The sequence below is a fragment of the Melanotaenia boesemani genome, chromosome 10 (genome assembly GCF_017639745.1).
Source record: "Melanotaenia boesemani isolate fMelBoe1 chromosome 10, fMelBoe1.pri, whole genome shotgun sequence".
In the NCBI taxonomy this organism is placed as follows: Eukaryota; Metazoa; Chordata; class Actinopteri; order Atheriniformes; family Melanotaeniidae; genus Melanotaenia; species Melanotaenia boesemani.
The window spans coordinates 35,129,561-35,144,570 of record NC_055691.1 but is presented as its reverse complement, the minus strand read 5'-3'; the positions used below and the strand labels follow the sequence as shown (position 1 = coordinate 35,144,570).

Below are 15,010 nucleotides of genomic sequence, written 5' to 3'. Positions count from 1 at the left end.
GGAGAAGGAGGATAAGCAAACTGAGAATATCTTTAATCAGCTTCAACTCCACATGGCTTTACAGAGCCTTGTAGCGTATTTTAACTGATGGTTTAGCAGTTGCGCAAGCCCATAAAAATGTAGATATTTCAAATAAAAAACCTAACGTTCACCTAAAAAGCACAAGAACAATTAAACTTGTATTTTCCAGCAGAAATACTTTATCAAGGAAAGCCATGGAGGGAGGATGATCAAGAAAGAAAACATGATAATTTACAGAAAAGAGAAGAACGCTGTCAGAGATCAAACAGAAAACCTGAGAAATGTTGGGTGTTGTGGGAGAATTCTGAGCATGTCAAACATCGTTCTGTAAGCCTCCGCATGCAGGCCTCAGCTCACACAAAGGAAAATTAACTCAGCTCTACAACAGCAGCACAGAGATTACCAATGAGCGTAAAGATTCGGAGAAGAATTCCCAGATGTGCTGGCACAGAAATGAGGCACCTGTAGTATTCCTTTTTTATCTATTCAGTTAGATTTCCTGCCAATTTCATTGTCTATAAATAACATCAACAAGATAAAGTTATAGCTGTGTAACCAGAAATGATGCTCTGGGCTGTGTTAACGTGTTGCTTCAAGAAATTAACTCAAAGTGAAGGGATTTAACCAACAAGAGACTCAATACAAGTGAAATTTCCTTTTTAAATATCCCAACTTGAGGAGGAGTCTTTCCAAACTTTGCATGCATGTTTACAGCTCGTAGATTGTCCCGTGTGGCTTTGCTTTACCGCTGCGATAATCACTCCAGTGTGTCACAGTGGAGAAGTCAGAACTGGGCGTAGGCCAGACCCTTTCAGTCAATAGTACTGACTGTTTAAGGAAAAAACTGCAACTCAGCAACTAAACAAGAAAGAATGAAGAAAAAAGAAGAATAGTGTGTGAGAAGGATGGAGAAAACAGCCAAGGAGCAAAGCTTGGCTGAGTCTGAATGTCCAAAAATCAGCTGGATGTGCTTGTGCTTGATCTGAAAGGATACTGAAACCGTTGCATTACAAGAGATCCCTGGATGCTCATCAATCACTTGCTTTAAATACTAGTTGAGCATGTAATCTGAGATAGCAACAGCAGATCTGAAATGACATGGGGAGGCTGAGAAATGAAAGAAATAATGTTTTTGGAGAAGTATAATGATGGCCGATCTGTTCAGGGATTATTTTCTTTGCATAAATCAGAGAGAGAAACTTTATTGAATCATTATATAAGAAGCTTCTTTGCTTTTAGCAGAGTAGCAAATAGCCTCTGTATTTATAGGGAATGTGCACTGACCGACTGCTCTTAGTGTTCAGAAGCATTAAAACAGGCAAAGATTTTTTTCCTTTTATAATTTATAACTTAACTGTTTCTGTGATTGACTTTTTTCTTTGTGTTTTATCTCTTTAATATTTATTTATGCTTCTTTAATCTCTTTAAAAAATGAGTATTCGTGAGCATTCAGGTGAAATGACAATAAAGCAAATCTTAAATCTTTTGAGGCGTCTTTCATCGATCACAAACAACGAATGGAAACAGGAAATCAGAGTTTTATCTAACATACTCATAAACCATCTAACCCCAGGTTCAATCATTTATGTTTTTACTTTTCTGAGATTTCCTGAGAAAAAACAGCCAAACAAACAAAACAAAAGAAAAAACCTTAAAACCCCCATCGAACATAATGAACCATCCTTGGCAGAGCAAGAAAAGACACTCATTAGAAAAAAGGTGATCTAACTTAAGAACCTAAAACTGACCACTTTCCTGCAACAGTTTAGTGTAAGATGTTTAGTTTACTTGTGTCTAAAATAAGGCAGGGTGTTTCTGGTGCTCATAGGGAGCATCACATCACTGAATGCTCTACAGCAGGCTGTCTCCCCCCTGCTGTGCCCCTTGGCTGCCCCCTTCATCAACACTCCCACCACATCACCCTTCTAACACATTTGTGCCTCGTCCCTTTTTCCAAATGCGGCGTTTCTTCGCTTCAGATATTTCCCTCTATGTTGGGAACACCTGCAGTGATGATAGGACCTTATGTAAAAATTCTGTGGTGGTTTTCTTTGTAGCAGAATGCATCAGGGGAATCTGATGGGACCTATTCCGCTAACAGATTGGACCATTTTCTGCCTTCAGGAACATTTGAATATAACATGAGGACATGAGGAGATGAAGCAGGAGAGATAAATCCCCGTGTTTGCAGATACAGGCTGGCTGACCATTTAGCATCAGAAAGGTTTTAGTTGTGGCAGCAGTTTGCTGTTCACTGCGTGTCTGATTACGCATTAGCTCAAGTTTCTAGAAAGCTGCTAAAATATCAATAACTGACATTAATAAATTAGATTTAGAAATGATTCTATATGCCTACACATCTTATAGAAGTAGTAGGTGGAAGTCATGCAGTTCCTGCTGATCTAACATGCAAACTTAATTTCTGAATCCATTAATTTTTATTTTTTATTTTATTTTTCATTTATTCTACTTTATTAATCCCAGCTGGGAAATTCTTTCTCTGCACTTAACCCATCCTAGTTGCTAGGAGCAGTGGGCTGCCAGATGCCAGCGTTCAGGGAGCAGTTGCTCAGGGGCCCACAGTGGCTTTAGCTTAGTTGCCAGCCCGGGGACTTGAACCCAGGCTCTCCAGACCCAAGTCCACCTCTGTGACCACAAAGCTACCACTGCCCCCAAAAGGATCCAATAATAGGAATTACGCTTGAAATAAAACGAAAACAGAACAAAGCAAACAAATAAAAAAGTTTACTTGACAGCAACATCAACCCAACTTCAAGCCAGCGTTCTGGTTTTTATCAACCTGTAATACTTCTGGCTGAGTCGTGTCAGCTAAAGGAAAACAGTCTAATCATCAGATCTATACACATCTCTGTTAGAGTAACTCATGCATGCCTACAAGGACGGAGGAGGACACTGGTGGGACTTTCTTCTCCAGGACCGAAGTCTTACATAACGCCACAACTGAGTATCAGAGGCTATAAAAAGAATGAGCGTTTCAATAAGCAGTGAAACGAGGGACAATGTGGCGATATTACAAGCCTGATGCAGCTTTTCATCTCCATCTTTTATTCCAAGGCTTTGGCTTTCCTTTTGTTGGTTTCCATATTGACAGAGAAGGCAAAGGTTGGGCCACAGAGCTGCAAAACATGCCTGTCAGGTTCACTTATGCCTGACGATCAGTATGCTGAAGTGAACCCAGTCCAAGTCACTTTTTATCACTCGCCCCATTTTTACCCCAAAGCAAAGACATCCAGGCACAGAAAGACCTGTTCAATCTTCTGTGTGTGGAGTGTGTGCTGCCTTTTATGTGCTGAGAAGAACAATAATAATTCACAGACACTTTCAGACTACATTAGAGTGGATTGGTTTGATATTTTAAGTATGAAATAGTTTTCTTTGCTTTCTTGCTAAGTGTCAGAGATGCTGGTTATTGGCTGAGAGAATTTCTTCTACGTCTGCATTAAAATAGACAAATAAAGCCATGAAAACATGAACTATGAGTTTGTTTCAAAGCCTCACTTGATTGGTTTGACAGTCACCATCTTTGGTTTTTAAAAAAACAAAAGGTACGAAAGCTGGTGTTAAAAGCCATGGCAGCGATGTGTGTGTAGGGAGACCAACATAGGTCTGCTGTTAAATATCTTTAAATCTCCAAAACAGGATCAAAATTTACATTAAAACCATTATGTATTATATAATATGTTTAAGCAGCTTTTAAGGCCATTAACTCAAAAGCATCATAATCTTTAAAGATAAATGTGCTGGTCATTGGATGGAAGGCACCGCAGCACCTCAGCGTTGGGACAATTACATCATTATGTTTATTGCTTGTTTCTGAACTTTCCTTGTGTAACAAACTTCTTAAAACTACTAAAGAGCCTTGTTGCCCTTTTTTAAATTCATATTGCACATTCTGCAGGTGTTAAGCAATATTAAGCACTTCACATATTACCCAGTTAGTCCTCTGGTTTTAGACAGAGAAGAAAATCACATCTAAAACATCTAGGATTTAGGATTAGTTTGTTAAGACACAGGTTTTTCTTATGTCTATGTTTTAACATTTCCTCTGAGATTAATTAAGTTGTTTTCATTTAAATTTCATTGCTTTGTCACATGATAATGTCACATGACCATCTAGTGGTATCAGTACACATTCTGTGGAATAATGCATTTTGTCAAATGTCCAGCCATTTATATTTCTGCATCTGTCTGTAACACCTTACTACTTGAGTATTTTTGCATTATGCACCACTCTGACTGCTGTTTGTATTCACACCACAGGCAGTGGTCTGTATCCCCATGTGAGAGGCAGGTGGGTGAGGGCAGGGGGCACTAGCTGAGCCCACCAGGCTCAATCTATCACGAGGTGACGGGAGCCATTAGAGCATGGTGGAGCATCTGTGGAGCCCCAGGTAAGAATGTATAAGGACGGCTGGGTTTCCCGTTACCTCATCTAATGCACAGCATGTTTGGGTGTCACATTCTGTATGCAGACTCTACAGCTCCCACACATGCATATGTTTGTGTAAACATGCACAGCACATGTTTGCGGGGACCCCCCCAATCCTACATCTGCCCTTCCCATCAGCTCCATCTCTGACATTCTTGAGGTCAGGTCTTGCTGGCCTCACCAGCTCCACAACACCTGAGCTCTCAGCCCACGTAAACTCTCAGCTTCATCACCCTTCACGTACACTTCAAACACACACGCATACACACCCCTCTGAGCAGCGACCTTGCACTAACAGGAGATGTGTGAACAGAAAACAGGAGGTGAGAAAAGATAAAGTGTGTAAGTTTGACATTCACTAAGGCCCAGCTGGGTCTTGTCCCAGATTTGGAAATCATTTCCCAGTTGTGCTGTCAGATGGTGGATGAGAACAAACGTGATGGCAGAGGAATGTCTTGAGTTTCTCTAAGGATGTTTTCAGGCCTTAGGAGGTACTGATGGATGTTAGGCACTGACTTGACATCTCTGAGATAAATCTTCTTTATCCAGTTTACAATTTCAAAGCATCAGATTTCACTATTGTGTTTTCAAAGGACCATTCCCACCATGGTCATGTAAGAAGTGTCCCCCCCTCAGGGGCCTTCTCTCTAGAAGATGGATTAAAAAAAACCTCATGAAAACCTTCTTTTTACTTACAAACATGGACAAAAAGTATTGAAAACAGTGGGCACTAAAAATAAAGAAATATGAGGCAATACAAGAGGGAAAAAGCAGTGAAGATGTTTAAGTAGAGTAATATGGCCAAAAAAATGTCATTTAGCTTTTATAGAGCCCGAGTTTAGGCTAATTTTGCTGTTTTAACATTTATTTTATTAGCGAACAAACAAGGAAGGAGTCCTATGTGCAAACAATTTACTGCAATATACTATGGGGTAAACTTCATCAGATCATATTAAATAGCATTCCTTCCTCAGCTAAATTGCATTTCACTATCTCTTATTGAAAATGAGCCTATTAACTAACGCTGTGCAGGAAACAGTCTCGTAAAAAGCCAGTTTTTCCACATAAATTGTGGTTACACCACACACGGACCGCTGCCAACTATGCTACATTTGAATGCTATCAACTCAGTGCCTCAATACATAGCAGCACATGGCTGTAAAGGCTTTAATCATGCAAAGCAACTGGAGAATATCAGCACTGTAAAGGTCAGCTTGAATAAACAATTTAATGGCAGGGTTTTTTTCCACTTTTCAAGACGGCACAGAACTAATTAGAACATGCTGTAAACTGAAGGCTTGTTTTGGGAGTAGTTATCAACACTGTAGGTGCTGGTGGATTGAACACTAAACATTCAGACTAATGAATGTAGAAAGTCAAAGCAGAGGGGGGACTGATGTTTCTAGAAAGGGGTGTAAAATTTGTTAGGCTGAATAAGTTAAACTGTACTTTATGCATGTATTATCTTTCTTTTTTTATTGTTTCTGTAATGTATGAAAACCTTTAGAATATCTGATGGGTGATTAATTTTTCAAGTGAGCTCTTGGTTTTGAAGAAGGGTCTCTTGAGCATCCGAGGGTTTCCACCAGATCGCTTAATAAAACTTTCCCCTATGCAGCCAGATGAAGCCAAAAACTCTGACTCACAGCAACATGTGCTTATTCACTTAGAGTTCTATTGTTTCTGTAATCTTCTTTCATTCTGAAAAGTTAATGTATCCCAACAAAGTCAGACATTTGCCAAACATGTTAAATATTTAATATTAACAATATGAAACAAATTCATCCACATCTACAATTTCAGCTGGTTTAAGATGCCTTTTTTTCTACTGTTTTATGTTTTCGTGATAACCCTAAAAAAGAAAATGTGGTATTTATTAGGCTTATTTCTGTATCTGATCCACTATCTTTAATGCAAATCTGTACACCTGAGCTGTCAGTCAAAATAATGCCTGTGCGTTACCTGTTGCATCTACTTTGCATGCAGGAACGGCATCTTTCCGCCTCGACTGCCTGCACCAGACGCTGTCATCACACTAAGGAAGATTTGCAGAGGATATAAAACCTACTGTAACTGACTGTGTGCCACAATCAGATAAGCAGGCCCATTTCACCATTTCCAGAGTTAAATGTGAAACGACTTGAGCTGAGTGGAGAGCTGAATGATAAAACATCGTGCTGGCCCGTTACAGCTTGTCAGCCGTGCATCAAGCCGGCTGCTTTATTCCAACTATAAGATGAGTTTTATGTTCTCAAACATTAAAAAGGGGACAGGTTGACTGTGTTTTTATGCCTCTATGCCTTGTTTTCACTTATCATGACATTAATAAATACTGTTGGGGGGAGTTAGTGGTCAGGGACTCAGCACCTGATAAATCTAAATTTAAGGTGTGTGTTTGGGGGGGGCGGAGTGTATTTATTCTCACTGTGATCATTTTTAACACCATATACAATTTAATGCATAGGCAGCTTTGTTTGCCCCGAGGAGCGACTCCCCTTAGCATACCATCACTCAAAGTGACTCCCCCACAGAGACAAAGAGACAAATGTAGTGTGTATGCTCCAGTAGAAGACCGTTCTGCCATTTGGATAACAGATTGGGTCACAGAAATCATACATATACAAGTGATCACAAAGCACTCTTTCATTCACAGACACAGAAATCCCAAAAGAACGAACGTTCCCAGTGATGATGACAGCTCTCTCTCTGTGGTGGGACTGAATGACACGCTACCATAATGGCCGTTGTCAACTAGAGCAGGATGCTAGTAAAAAAAAGGCATGCACGCCAAACTCACTTAAAAAAATGCTGTTTTTTAACTTCTCCCATAGCATTTAGCTGTTTTCCAAAAGGGCACAATAACCCACTCAGTTCCTTCTTTGTCTTATAAGTGGGCTCCAATTCAGCCTCATTGTTTGTCATTTAAAAACTTCTTACATGTGTTTTTTTTTCCTTTTCTTTTGTCTTTATGTGCAACTAAGACAGCCTAGCTTGGCACCAAAACACTGTACACTGTACTGGAGGAAAAACATCATATGTAGAAGCAGATAAATACATTTTGTACTATAAAAGAATTTCTTAAATCAGCTCCTTCTGCTTTAATACGAGTGTTCACATCCAAACCGGGAGATCGGTTCAGATATTTCAAACGTTTCGTTGTCTGTTTTTTTTAGCTCATCTGTATTGAGATGATGGAAATTGATTAGCTGGACAGGTGTGGACTATTCATTTAATTCTCTTTTGTTTCTTATTCTACATTTACTGGATAAAATGTGGAAAAAGATTAAACAAAAGCATTTGCTTTTGTTTAATGTTTAAGTTCTCTCATGTGGAAAAATGAAAAAAGCTACGTTTGCAAAACAAGCAAAGTTCTGACACGGAAACGCAAAAGAGAAAATCCTTTCGTTGTTAACGTCCACTGATTCCAGATTTCCCAAGAGTCGTCGTCAGCACACATATCTGGACAAACTGTCTAAATAGGTTTATTTATTTTTGTTTAAAATTCTTCTGGTTTAGCAGAGACTCACTTGAATGTGTTATTTTACAGAGAAAAAAAGTCTGACCATAAAAATAGCTCAAAATAAATATATAACTAAAATAAATGCCACGTGTCACAAGAAAAAAATAAAAACAAAATCTTATCTTCTTTTATATTTCATTATATATTTTACTGTCCTATTTACTGACTGTAGTAATGTATATTTTCATAACTTGGTCTTCTCTCTACTCATTAATGTTAATTGTGTTCCTCTAATTTTTTATCCAGTGTGGAGATGAGGTGGCGTTTCCCCACTAACGTAATTCCATTGGTCTTAAATATGTATGTGTGTGTTTGTATGTGTGTGCACGTGTCTGAACACAATCTTTTATTCTCCTGTTTTTGTTTTTTCTGTGTAAAGCAGTGTGCTGCATTTATTTGTATGAGAAATGCCATCAATGAAAGCTGATTGATTGATTTGAAGGTGGCCCAAAACAATTCTGGGTGATCTCTTAACTTTGTTTTTTCCTTAACAGAAATGTGGGAAAGACATTTTACCAGATTTAGAGCTTCATTCATGCTGATCTCCACTTTAGCTAAACTAGTTTAATTAGAGGGTGAACAGATTTGAACAAAGATGCTTCCAGAGACGCCGTACCAGCGTTAGCAGAGTGAAAGGGGCTTTCTTTCAGAATCAACTTTATTAATAATTTACATGATTCTACATAGTTTATCACAACATCGCCTTCAATTCAAATAGCTGTTGGAGTCTCACAATGCAGCAAAAAACTGGCCCATGAAGTGGAAGAGAATGCCACTCAGTGTGCTGCTTTCCACTGTCAACAAGTTCAGGGATTATCTGTAAGTTTCATCTCATTCAGCTTTTTGCTTTTACTTATTTTGTAAATAATTTCTGAATTATTGTAAATTTTAATAAAAACATCCGTTCTGTAATGCACTTCTGCAGAAGCTCCTGAACTCCAAAGCTACACTGGACTTGCTGTGCAGTAGCACAACAAATCTGCCAGAGAGGAGAGTTTTGCCAACGGAGCAAACCACCATGGCGGACCATGAAAGAAAACATAGACTTTGTTTTGTGCCAAACTGTAACTATCTGCCAGTCCATTTTTTTCCAGAGACAATTGGATCAGCAGGGTGTGTGGACTTTCAATCAAAAGAGTTGAAAACTGTCAGTTTTGAGGCATCATTTCCCTCAACCCTTTGGCCCTGTTTCCTGATAGTCCAGCCGTGCCTGACAAGCCATTAGGAGGCTCTTCTTCCAGCAGCAATAGATGGGCCATTCTCCAGAGGACACGAGGAGTCAGATGAAGCTTAAATCACAAGAGGATGTGAAGAAAGCAGCAGCGGCCTTCACTCTTCATTACCACACTACACTGAGCAGGAAAAGGGAAGGGACAGATATGCTCAGGGTTTCTCTTTATTTCCCTCTGCTTTTGCTTTTCTTGGGTTTTGCTTCTGCTCTTCCTGATCCATACCACTCCATTGCATTTCTTGTTTTATGTTTTTTTTCACTTTCTTTGGGCATGTTTGTGCATCCGTCTTCCTGCAGTATTGATGGGTAGAGATGTGTGGACATTACAAACAGTAAACAGTAAAATGGTCTGACTGATGCTCTTGGAGAAAAGGTTCCTGAAAGGTTAATTGCCTTGAAAAGGCCATCGTTCTGTTAACTCTTCAATTCTTCAGAAAATGCAGATGCTTTGTTCTACCTCTGGTGTTGCATTATCTTATGGCCTAAAAAGGTATTAATATTCTTATATCTGCTTTGTTTTGTCAGTATGTGATTATATTTTATATATTGTAGAGTAAAATAGTAAAGGAAGAAAAGTAAGTAAAGGTTTGTGCATCATCATCACTTTGCTCCTTTATGGAGACATTTTAACCAGCTGAGACTCTCAGTTCTCGTTTAAGAGGCTTTTCTCTTCCAGAAAAGGGTTAGTTTGTTGTAACTGCTTTGCCTTTGTGAGGTCTGTCCAAAGATTTCCCTTGATGAATCAGTTAAAGGACTGGGTCAAGCCAGAACCTCCAGTTTGCTTCCCTCAGGGTGTCGATTATAGATTTTTAGTTGTCTTTTGATGTCATGTTTTAGAATCCAGAGATTTTGGTGACTGTTTCTACAAATTCCTTCAATAAGTATATAAATGTCCTCCACAGAGTACAACACAAGCCCAAAATAAAATCAGTCTACATCAGAGATTAAAAATTAGAGATGAACGTTCTTCCAGAATAGACCCGACTTGTTTAGAAGTTTATTTGCCAACTGTTCATTGTGAGTTTTGTGCAGATAAGCGAACCTGCACCCTCTGCACTCACGGTTTTTCCATGACAGGAATGTTTCTGCAGGTGTAGCTGCAGAGTAAAACAGCACGTCACCATTTCACAGTCTGATAAATCTACCTGATGGTTTCACAGGGTTTGGATTCTTCTTTCAAGGAGTCATAGTTGTTTGTGAAATATTCTTCTAGTGTTCTGTACCAAGTTATCGTTATCCTAATCCTACTGAATAAACAGCCATATGAAAACATTGCTATATTGTAGTCGTTGTACATCATTTGTGTAGACGTGGCCATGGCTATAAGGAAGTATAAACTTAATTATTCACCAACACAATTTCTAAAAAGGTAACTATGTTTGTTGCATGGAAAAGTAAAGTTTCCACCATTCTGCATGTGCAGAGGGGACACAGGGAAGCTTGATTCATGGTCATGTTTTCATTTGATCCCCAATGACACTTAAATGATTTTCATTGCACATTACCCATCCAAAGGCACATTTTTTGCTGTAATGTGGCTGGAAAGCATCTATACTGCAGGAGCTTTGATTTTGTTTGTTCATTCTGTTTGCTCTCTGCTCATTCTCTGTTGAATCTTATGGGAACTACAACAATCAGACATGAATCACACAGCTGTTCACACACAGGGACATGTATTTTCAACTTAATCTGTGATTACAAGGAAGCAAGACATACATAACCATGTCCTTACCATTTACATGCATTAACTCTCCAATATTTTCCCCCAGATTACGGAAACAAGAAGAAACTCTTTACCTTATAGAGGAGCATGATGATCTGGCGCAGTTTAAGCCTGTGGAAAACGCAGACGTCATACAGCGCTGATACAGCCAGGACAGTCACTCCCAGCTCCTTCCACAGCATGCTGCAAGCAGCGCAGGCCAAGCTGCTCAGGAACCAGGCTGCAAGCCTCACGGACCCCGCATGGCCTCGTAGCTTGCAGTGGTGAATGTAACATAGCAAGGACAGCAAGAAGAACAGGGCAGCACCTTCATCAGCCCGTCCAACAACACCTGCCACTGCCTCAGTGTGAATAGGGTGAGAAGCAAACAGCAGGCCGGCCAGCAGACTCCAGAGTCCTCCACCGAGCAGCAGGCGAGCCAGAGATGTAAACAGGATGGTCACCGCGCCGTGGAGGGCCACATTAACCAGGTGGTAACCCCAAGGCTCCAGCCCACCCACTGCATGGTTAAGGCGGAAAGAGAGGGTGCAGAGGGGTCTGTAAGACTTATGGCTGCCACTGTGTGTGAGTAAAGTGCCCCAGAAGTCATCATAGAAGATGTTTGTCCAGGGGGTCTCTGGAAGCAGGTCCTGATTGGTCTTGATTGCACGGCTGTAAAACAAACAAACAAACAAAAAAAAACAGAAAGGTTAGGAAAATGTGTTTTTAGGCTACTGAAAGTTAAAAGATTAAATAAATTTTAATAATGCTGGCATGGTTTTTAATTTCAGTTACCATCACCTGGACCACTTCACTGTTCCACAGTGTTTGACTAATGCTTAACTGTGTTAGTTCAGTCTGTTTACTGCCAACATGCAGCACATTCTCAGAGGGTCCACAGCTATTCTTTAACAGTAAATAAGCAGAAAATACAGTTTAAAATGAAACTCTGCACCTTTACCTTGAGAGCTTGGTCATGTGACATTCACATACAGAAAATAAGAGCTTCAAGCTCTGTGCAGCTTAGCAGCTGCAGCTTAAACAGCTGTGCGTTAGGGGATTAAGCCAGAGCAGCTCCCCCACACCCACAAATACAAGCATGCAAGGCGGAACTGCTAGCAAAAATGCTGGTTTATAGAGAAAGAGGCCTTCTGATAATCAAAACAACAGTTTTCAGAAAAGGAAAAGGAGCAAAAGCCATATCCATCATTGAGGGCACCGGAATAACTTATCAGGGATGAACCTGCATGACCTAACCTAATGCTACATCAGCCACAAGCTGTGAACCAGTGGCTGGTGGGACAGCCAGCAGGGGTCAACGAGGGGGCTGTGAGAGGATGGACTGTTTGTCTCTCCAGGCATCCTGACATAGATGCAAACTGCTTCCTGTCTTTAGTTCTTGTGTTCCACCAGGACTCCAACAGAGCGAAGAACCTCTGCTGCTTTTCTTTGAGACGTTTGTGTTGATGATTTGCTTAATGAGCCCCCCAAGAGAGAAGGCGCTTGCAAAAGCAGATCAGAGGTGTTGTAATTGCAAATGTGATAAATGATACATGACAAGTGATAACAAACCATGTGCACCAGGTTGTAATGTGTCCTCACAGCAGGCTCAATTTACACACATAATTAGCTCAAAACAAGACAGGTTTGGGAAAGGTGGGGCTGAGGTGGAGTCCTCATGCAGAATGTGACAAAAAGTTGTTGTTTTTTTACTTGTGGTTAAAACGACCTTGAATGTGAGTTGAATCAAAACACAGTTGACTCAAGAGTAATGCACTGCTTCCACAGTTGTTCAGAGGCTCTCAAGCAGAACGCTTTATCTTGGCAAAGGACCACTGAATGACTGCCACCTCTCAATTCCAGAAAGCCCACGGGAAACTTGGTGTGGTGCATGGGGGATTGCAGCATTCATCAAATCACAAAATGAACTCCGAACATGAATAGTCCCTCTTATGATGGATCTAAGAGAAATGCAGTAAATACCACCAGGCCTCAGGATGTTGGAAAGGACATAGAAATAATCAGCAGGGATATAATAGAAATGCCTCGGATGTCAGCACACAAGTGATTGGGTTTCTCTACCTTCTCTAGCCAGACTAACGGAGGCTCTAACCCTCCACCGGCAGGCTCAAGAGACAGTAGCTCAACTCCCTGCTTCTTTTTTTCCCTCTCTAGACCATTTGTCAAGTGAAATCTTCATTTCAACGCAGGATGCTCGCATAAGATGCATTATGGTTCAATAACATCTCAAAGCCATTTTAGAGACAAGTGCACTTTTTTTCTTTTTCCACAGCACAGTGGTGGAGCCAGTGGGGCCATATACATAATATATTGCCTCAAAACCACATCAACATTTTCTGGCAGTAAGTCTCAGAGAAAAGCCAATACAAGGATTCAAAAGCCTGCTCCATTTACAGCCTCGGCTTCACGAGCTGGCATGCACACGTTTCACCTCTCAGATTGTCAGAAATGTCACAGATCCAAGCAAACACCTGAGATGCTGTGCTGGAAAATGAGTAATCCAGAAAAAGAGAGGTAACCTCTGAATAGCTTCTGCTGCAATTACTCAGTGGATGAATGAGATACACCCGTAGCTAAATTAACACATTTACATTATAGTCCATGCTGTCATGGTAATCAGTCTATGGCAAATCAATAATCCACTGTGTGTGCTCATCACCATCATCATCATTAAAGCACTACTCTTCTACTAGCAAAGAGACCAGCTGGAGAAAAAGATCAAGTTTCAGCTGCAGGCTGGGCCCGATTTCTCAGCAGAGCTGGCAGCAGGGAGGACCTCTCCGCGAGCCTCTTCCAGCCAGGAGCACATTCCTCCTCCAACCGCCAGCCTGAACACCAACTCCCAGAGGAACCATGGGATCATGTGGCCACTAACAAGAGAAGCCTCTGAAAAACTTTTCTACCTCACATCACTCTCTACTGATAATCTACTTCTGGCTGCAACCCTCCATCCCTCCGCAACTTGTCTGGATTTCATTGTTGAGCCTCAATCTGTCACTTTATATCTCCTTGTCATATTGTAGACTGAACCAGGAGGTGAAGCAGCAGTTTTATCCTTCCTGATTTTATATATATATATATATATATATATATATATATATAAGCCAGGGATTGAATGATTGTAGTAAATGGTGGTTTACTAATACAATATGAGAATTTCAAGAAGAAAAAGAGTTTTTTGTTTATAAGAAAACAGACTTCCTTTTATACAAATACAGAACAAGAGACTAAGACTATACATTTATAAATCTAAAATAAAAATACATTTATTAACATTAAAAAAATTATGGAATCGTCCTATTGGCTAAGACAGGAAATAGTCAGGTGTGAGCTAACCGCTCCACCACTGCAGCAGTTTCCCCAACATGATTAATTCAGCAGTACGACAGAGAAAAAAACCAGATTCAATGACTCCAGAATCCCACATGGAGAGGTCATCTGGAACTGAAAATAGATTCAATACAGGTACCAAGCAACCAGAGCACATGGGAGATAAAGCTGGATATTAGAAAGCTTGAAAACCAATGACATGTCCTCAGAATTTTTATTTACAACAAAGCTTTGAGAGAAGATCTATGTGACCAGAGTAAAACTCTAAAATCCTCCAAAGACTGGAGGTTTGAAAGTTTGTTGCAAGGTTGGAAATATGTGAGCAAAGTTAACGGCAATTTACAAGTAAATTTCTATCATTTAAAGATGAAAAACGTATCAAATCAGTTCAGTCTATTCATTTGGCTACAGCTATTCTATATATAGAATAAAGTAGAAGAACCTGTAGAAGCATCAGGAAATATTTAACTTGTCTGGGAGGAAAGTTCACGCAGTTGTTGGCACTGAAGAAAATAATACTGGAATAGATTATTTAAATCTGGTAACAACATTTTCCAACAACTAAACTCAAGAATAATAAAAAATGTTCAGATAAAACAGGGCTGTGAGGAAATACAGTTTATTCTTCACTTCTAATACTATATGTCAAAACAGAGGCTCAAAGTTTGGTCTTTGAAACATTAGAGACAAAAAGTCATATAAAGATTTCCATTTGTGACAGCATGCGAAAGAAAA

At 39.9% G+C, this 15,010-nt stretch overlaps 1 protein-coding gene across 1 annotated transcript in view; it reads right to left on the bottom strand.

Annotated features, from left to right (window-relative positions):
- tmtc2b (transmembrane O-mannosyltransferase targeting cadherins 2b) overlaps positions 1 to 15,010 on the bottom strand; it is an 89,112-nt gene that overhangs the window by 40,867 nt on the left and 33,235 nt on the right. Inside the window, exon 2 of the mRNA XM_041997952.1 lies at positions 11,020 to 11,596. Coding sequence (XP_041853886.1) covers positions 11,020 to 11,596 — 577 coding nt within the window. The remainder of the gene's footprint in view (positions 1 to 11,019; positions 11,597 to 15,010) is intronic.